We start from the raw sequence: 6,718 nt of genomic DNA on the forward strand, positions 1-6,718 counted from the left end.
GTGTGTGTGTGTGTGTGTGTGTGTGTGTGTGTGTGTTGGTATGTGTGTGTTAGAGAGTAAGAGTGTGTGTGTGTGTGTGTGTGTGTGTGAGAGAGAGAGAGAGAGAGAGAGAGAGAGAGAGAGAGAGAGAGAGAGAGAGAGAGAGAGAGAGAGAGAGAGAGAATGCCTTTGGATGTGTTTTGTAAACCTTGGGGAACTTTCATCCTTGACCCCGGTGCTGTCTGGTCTGGCGGGCCAGGGGATGTAGATGACATGGGTGACTGACTCAGACATGGCTCTCTTTAAAGGGCACATTCAAATCATCCACACGAGAACAGAATGTTTTGAAAATTTTACTTTTCCTTTGAATAATCAAAAAGTAGTGTGACATTTCATTGTTTCCAAAAATCCTTGTCCAGATGGAAACAAAAAAAAAACACATGTGTTGCGGTGGGGGTTGGGGGGAAAGGCTCTTATACAGGAAGATCCAGAGAGGAAGTATAAAAGTGAGTGAAGAGAGATATAATGAAGGGGGAAATAAAGAGGGAAAGGAGGAGAGAGATAACTTCTCTCTATTCACCCTTGTCACACTGGCCAAAACGAGGCTTTGGTTGTAGAAAGTTCGTAAAGTTGCTGTGAGTGAATGGAGTAATAGCTTATTGCTGTGTATTTCTTACCAACGATGGAACTAAGAACCATTTTTTCATCGTTTCCCAAGAAACACAGACATCCATCGACAATGGTTTGCCAAAATAAAGCGTGATGTTGGGCCGTATTTTTACATTAAGCCGAGATAGCACACCAATCATTCTCTTACCTGCTAGTGATGAAGCCCTCTATCCTATTAATAAATCCTTTTATACTGATCTCAGGATCCGATTTCCTTCGTTTGTCCCCTTTTCAACATCCATCATTGTGAACATTAATGGTAAAGACTCAAGGTTGCTATCAAATCAGCTCAAATTGTATATGACAGTGTAAGTGAATGGTCTACCACATCAGCCTCCTATTTTCGCAGAAAATGTTCAAAATGGCGCTGCCATGACATGAGGTGAATTGAGATATGAGGTGAAGAGTTCAAGTACAAATCACAGTATGACCTTCACCTCTGTTAGTGGCACATATAACTCTCTTCTAACTTTCTTCTCTTTCTTTCTTTCTTTCTTTTTCTTTCTTTCTTTCTTTCTTTCTTTCTTTCTTCCTTTCTTTCTTCCTTTCTTTCTTTCTTTCTTCCTTCCTTTCTTTCTTTCTGTCTGTCTTTTTTCCCCCCCATGTCTGAAATTCAAACCAAACCCACAGAGTGCTGAGCAGACGGAACAGAAGACAAATGGGAGCCATGACGCCGGCCTTACCCAGCTGGTAGTGGTCAATCTTCATGCTGTTGTTGGTGAGTGTGCCGAAGATGGTGATGATGGACACTTTCCGGATGGCCATCTCACACACGTGCTCCAGGTACTCATCCCGCTGCTGGACGTACATGCGGTTCTCCTCCGTGGGGGCGGTGATCACCTGGTAAAGACGAGACAGGAAATGAGGGACATTGAAAGGATTATTTACAGATGGACGAGCTGTGGCGCAAGTGGCAAACCTGACCCTAGCCAGATGAATTTCGCTCCGCCTAGCTCCACTCATCCATCTGGAACCGATCCATTGTTGCTTCAGAAGGCTGGGCCTAATCAAAAAATGCTTGCATATGATTGAATAAGCCACTTGTCTGTCATCTATTGACGTGATACTTCAACCACTCACATCGAAGCCAACCCGTGGCGCTAATAACAGTCTCACAGTCGCTTCTACGCTGTATGTCACATCTATGAAACTCCGCCTGGGCGTCCTGATTGGCTGAACCATAAAGTCGGTTGCAGAAATCACTCTCAATGGAAGAGGTCCCAGATGGATGTGAGTGAAGCTAGGGGGAGCTAAGCGGAACGAAATTCATCTGGCTAGGGTCAGGTTAGCAAGCGGCAGCATCAATACCACAATCAGGTCTAAGTGCCCCGGATCCTGATCCTTCTCTCCTCTCTCTCTCTCTTCCACTCATTTTCAAGCTCACATATTGCAAGGACCACAGTGGAAATAAGCCCTGTGGCTGTATTGTGTTGATCCTTTTCACCGATAATGTGAAAAGACATTTTATTTATTGATTGAATTTTCAAAAAAAAAAAACGTCCCTTGTACAATAACGTCAATAAAGAATTTCAATCAATGAATTAATCAATAAATCAATCAATCAGTCAGTCTCTACTATCGCCATTTGAGGCAAAAAGCACCACAGCACTCGCCTGTTGAGTGACATTTAAAAGAGCGCGTTCATAGTGGAAATAAACAGCATGGGTAATGCCTATGTTCTGGTTCCAAAACAGACAAGTACAAATTTAGCATGAATGTCTACATGGCTGTGCAGTTTTCAGAGAAAACAAATATTTCTACAGCTTGCCCCAAGAAGAAGCCTTCAAATATTCCACAGAGTTCTCAATTGAGAAGTGCTTTGATAGAACTTTTGAAGTCTTTTTGGCAGTTTGAAACAGTTTCATTGCGTTTCCCAACTCTAAAAAAATATACCTAAAACCTCCTTTAAAAGAGGCCAAAGAGTTTGTATGGAAAAAGCCCCCCCTCTGTTGGATGTTGAAATTGTGAAAGCATCCCTCAAGAACCTTTGGGAGTTCTAAATTCCATTTTTCCTAAAGAATGAGTGCATGCTTTTGATAAAACTGTCCAACTTATAATACTGCAACTGCTCAGCTCTACTTGACGGTTTTATCATGCTCCCAAATCATGGGCAGTGCTTTAAAACGTAAGAGAGACAACAGTTCAGGATACTGTTCTCGCTCACATGTGGTTTGGACTATAATGATAATCATATTGCAAAACACATGGCATGGAGGAGCCAGCACATGATTATAGCCAGTGTCGTCCAAGTTGATAAAGTGAGAGCCAAAAAACTCTAGTGCTCTCTTAGCTAAAGTCAAGAAGGATTTCTTGAATGGATTTGAACTTGGCAGTGATGGTGAAATGTGTTATGCCTACAAAGGTGTAAGCAGGACTTTGGCAGAATCAAGGCACCATTTCTGTGTGATATAAATGACCATCTATTTTAGCTGCATGTTAAATGACACAATAGTGTCGGGCCGCCCGTGACATGATGTCATGCTTTTTGTGTTGTTGTTTTCAGTGCTGTGCAATGTAATTTTCTGGGACTTACAATGAGACGTCTTCGGTTCTCAAAGTAGTCCAGGAAGGTTTCCAGCATTCCCTTGGGTGGCGGCGGTCTCTTCGTGGGCTTGTGGTACTCATCCTGAGTCTTAGACACCTTTTTCCCATTCTTCTTGTGGCCCTTGGGCGTCTTGGACCTGCGCTCCGACTTGTCCTTCTTGGTCAGCTTGTCGGCTTTGTCCTTCCTCTTCTTTTTCTCATTCTTGTCTTGTTTGACGCGGCTCTTCTTGGTGGGGACAACCTCCACTTCTTGTTCCTCCAGGTCCGTCTCTGTGGGCCTGCCGACGTCATACTTGTCCTCGTAGCCATTGACGACCACTTTGCCTCCATGTTTCTTCTTGGACGGCCTGGACGGCTTTGTAGGCTTGTGTTGTGTCGGTGTCACCCCAGCCTGTTTGCGCCCGTAGTCCTTCCTGTCTGTCCGGTTGTCCCCGTATCGCCCCGTGGAGGCCTTGGTATAGTACTCGTAGGGGGTGGTTGGGGTGGTGGTTGTCTTGGTGTGGTGCCTGCCTCTGCGGTTGTAATAGTAAGGGTCAACTGTCACCCTTGCCGGAGCTTTGGTTGTTCTCTGCGTGGTGGTTGTAGCACGTGTGGTGGTGGTGGTTGTAGCACGCGTTGTTGTAGTTGTTCGGGTGGTGGTTGTAGCTCGGGTAGTGGTGGTGGGCTTGGTCGTGGTGGTTGGGGCTGGGGTGGTGGTGGTTGTTGTGGTCGGAGCCTTGGTTGTAGTGGTGGGTCTGGTGGTGGTGGTGGCTACCGTGGTGGTCGTGCTGGGCTGTGCGGGCCTCCTGAACGGCTTCCTCTGCGTGTCCGTCAAGGCCCCTTCCTCCACCTGGCCTTCCACGCCGGCCCCCTTGCACTTCTGCACGAAGCCCTTCTGCCTCATCTTCTCCAGCTTGCGCATGGGCGCCTGGTCGATCACCTCGTACATGGCCTCCAACCTGACAGGGTACGGGTAGCGCTCCTCCACCTGCAGGGTCTTCTTCAGCAGCACCATGCCGAACTTGCCCTTCTCCATCTTCAGGAAGCTCATAAGCCGCGGGATCAGCGCCACGTCCAGCGGCTCCTCCATCACTTTGCCCTCGTTGGTGATGCGCCGCACCTTGCCCCCCTGCTCCCCCTCCTGGTGGAACATCACGATCTGGTGCACGTGCCGCTCGGCCAGCTCGCAGTAGACGTCCGACTTCAGCAGGCTCATCATCAGGCGGTAGTAGCCGTCCGAGTCGTGCGGCGCCGAGATGACCAGCAGCCGGTTCTTGCCGGCGAAGGTGGCCAGGAGGTTGGGCGAGCCGGCACTGCTTGGCATGCGGGACACTCTAGCACGTGCCCCCGGCGTCCCTTCATCCTGAACCATGGCATGCCCGACAGCGGCTTGGCTGCCCCCTTGCAGGGGTCTCCGGCGTGCCATAACCCCCCTCCGTGCCGCCCCCTGGTTGGGTGGACTAGCGCTTTGGTCCCTCTGCATTTCCTCATGCTGTCCAGTCAGCCCTGAGGGCTCAGCAGGGGCCGCGGATTGGGCCCCAGCGCCAGTGCCGCCGCGCGTCAGAACTCCTGGATGCAGGCGCTGTTTGTTTAGTCTGGCACGTCTTAAAGGAACTCGTCCGATACCCGCCTGTCGGTTGGCTGGGTTCGTCTCGGACGCATCTCCAAGCCATGTCAGCAGAAGTAGCAGAGCAAAAAATTCCAGAACCAAAACTCTTCTCATTTTTTCCGTGGCTTAGTCAGTCAAACTTACTCCAGTAGCAAAAAGAAACCCCAAATAAAGTGACATAGGGTAGCGCGTCCGTGACAGATTTTGTTTGGAAAAAGTTGTAGTCCGGATGTCAGAACGCAGCGAAGTGCTAAAAAAAGGATGTGTGCTTTACAGCATGCCCCAGTCCTCAGAGCTTGGCGTCATTCCACCCCTCAAAATCAACACACACATATGTTACGATGAACAAAAATGACTTTGATATGAGTTTGAAAAGATAATATTTTAACAGCACTTTAAATATTATATCCAGCGAGTCTCTAACAAGAATGCGTCCATCAACATTTATGTCATCAGGTGTTCACTCCAATTTTTCACTCCAAAATTACAATGCTGTGATTTAAAAACCTTTTCACGTAATTTACGTGGCATTTGTTAGATCCCTGTGATGTGTCATCGGAGAGAGAATGCACATGGACAGTTCTTGCAGAGTACAAAAAGGAAACACGTACAAACCAGTTCCAACTGAACTCCGTCCTTTCCCCCCGAGTCAGCTGCAGAACACGCATACATTCAAGTTGGATATCTTCCTTCAACACGTGACGTAAAACTTCTTAACCGTAAAAGTCCACACAAAGTCCAAACAGCACCAAAGCATAACAATCAAGTCAAGTCAAGTTAGTGTTTCAAAATACGAATGAAACAGGAATTAAGTGAAGTCCTGTCCCGAACACCGCGGAGTCAGCAGTGTGATGGTAGCGTCTCCCTTCCCCGTTCCCCTATCACTGGCAGCTATCCTAGACATGTCAAGAAAAACCTCAGCCTCCGTGTTCCCCCGACCAGCGCAGAGCAAGACCAGCCCCCGGTCAGACGGGTTGCCAGTACAGTGGGTAACTAAATCCCCACAACTGAATTGAGAAACATTCACCACTTAAATGATTAGTCATGTTTTAAAGCCTGATTTGTAGCCCACAATACTATTGTATAGGCTACATTTTTAAAAAAGAGAGAAAAAAATCCAAATCCTGTCAGGTCTAAGACTACACAGAGAGACCTTCAACTTTTAATCATACCTGAAATGGGCACATTATACTTTTTAAAGGCAAGCAAGACGACGGGAGATATTTTTAATTGACATATTAGTTGTGTTGAACAAAGGGGAAACACATATGACCTCCATTTCTACAGCATTCCCTGGGCTGAATTTAGGGATCTTAAAATCGAGGCAACCCCAAAAAGAGCCAGAAGCGAGACGGCCGTGGCATAGCCCGAGGTGAAGTCACTCCCAAACACATAGACGCTGGACGCCAAGTCCATCCTCAGTAGGCTATCACGTTTTATATGTGAACCACACGAAATCTTTTAAATAAACACTTTAATAAACACTCTCAGTTTTGATGAGGTTGGTCGTCAGTGCAAATTGTTCAAGAAAAATAATATTTCTGCATTGATGTGGCCAGAACATAAGGTCACAATTTGCTTAGCCTACTTTCTTAAATGCTCTCCACCCTTGAGAATATACCATGCACAAAAAGCTTTGCGAAGACAATACAAAGCTCCACTACAGACATGGACTGAATCACTAAATTAAATCCATACTGTTTTTATATTGCAGCCAGACACCTGTTGAACTGCTGATTATCCTTACATTTCAGTCATCCCAACCACTTTAAAAGAAGATTCTAGATTAGCAAACACATACAACTCTCTTGTGGTTAGCGAGCCTCCTTTTTATTATCATCTTTCAATATCCTAATAATATTTTTATAAGGGAAGTATATTCCTAGACCATGTTTCTCAGGATAGAACTGGCAACTGTGTTGCTCTTTCTGCCTCTTA

General features: G+C 46.4%; 1 protein-coding gene across 1 annotated transcript in view; it reads right to left on the reverse strand.

The window, feature by feature from the left end:
• Nucleotides 1-5,687, reverse strand: part of ccdc80 (coiled-coil domain containing 80) — an 18,583-nt gene extending 12,896 nt beyond the window's left edge. Inside the window, exons 1-2 of the mRNA XM_048240037.1 lie at nucleotides 3,182-5,687; nucleotides 1,332-1,488 (exon numbers count right to left, since the gene is read on the reverse strand). Coding sequence (XP_048095994.1) covers nucleotides 1,332-1,488; nucleotides 3,182-4,894 — 1,870 coding nt within the window. The 5' untranslated portion in view covers nucleotides 4,895-5,687. The remainder of the gene's footprint in view (nucleotides 1-1,331; nucleotides 1,489-3,181) is intronic.
• Nucleotides 5,688-6,718: the final 1,031 nt, after the last annotated feature.

The sequence above is a fragment of the Alosa alosa genome, chromosome 3, assembly GCF_017589495.1.
Source record: "Alosa alosa isolate M-15738 ecotype Scorff River chromosome 3, AALO_Geno_1.1, whole genome shotgun sequence".
NCBI classification, from domain to species: Eukaryota; Metazoa; Chordata; class Actinopteri; order Clupeiformes; family Clupeidae; genus Alosa; species Alosa alosa.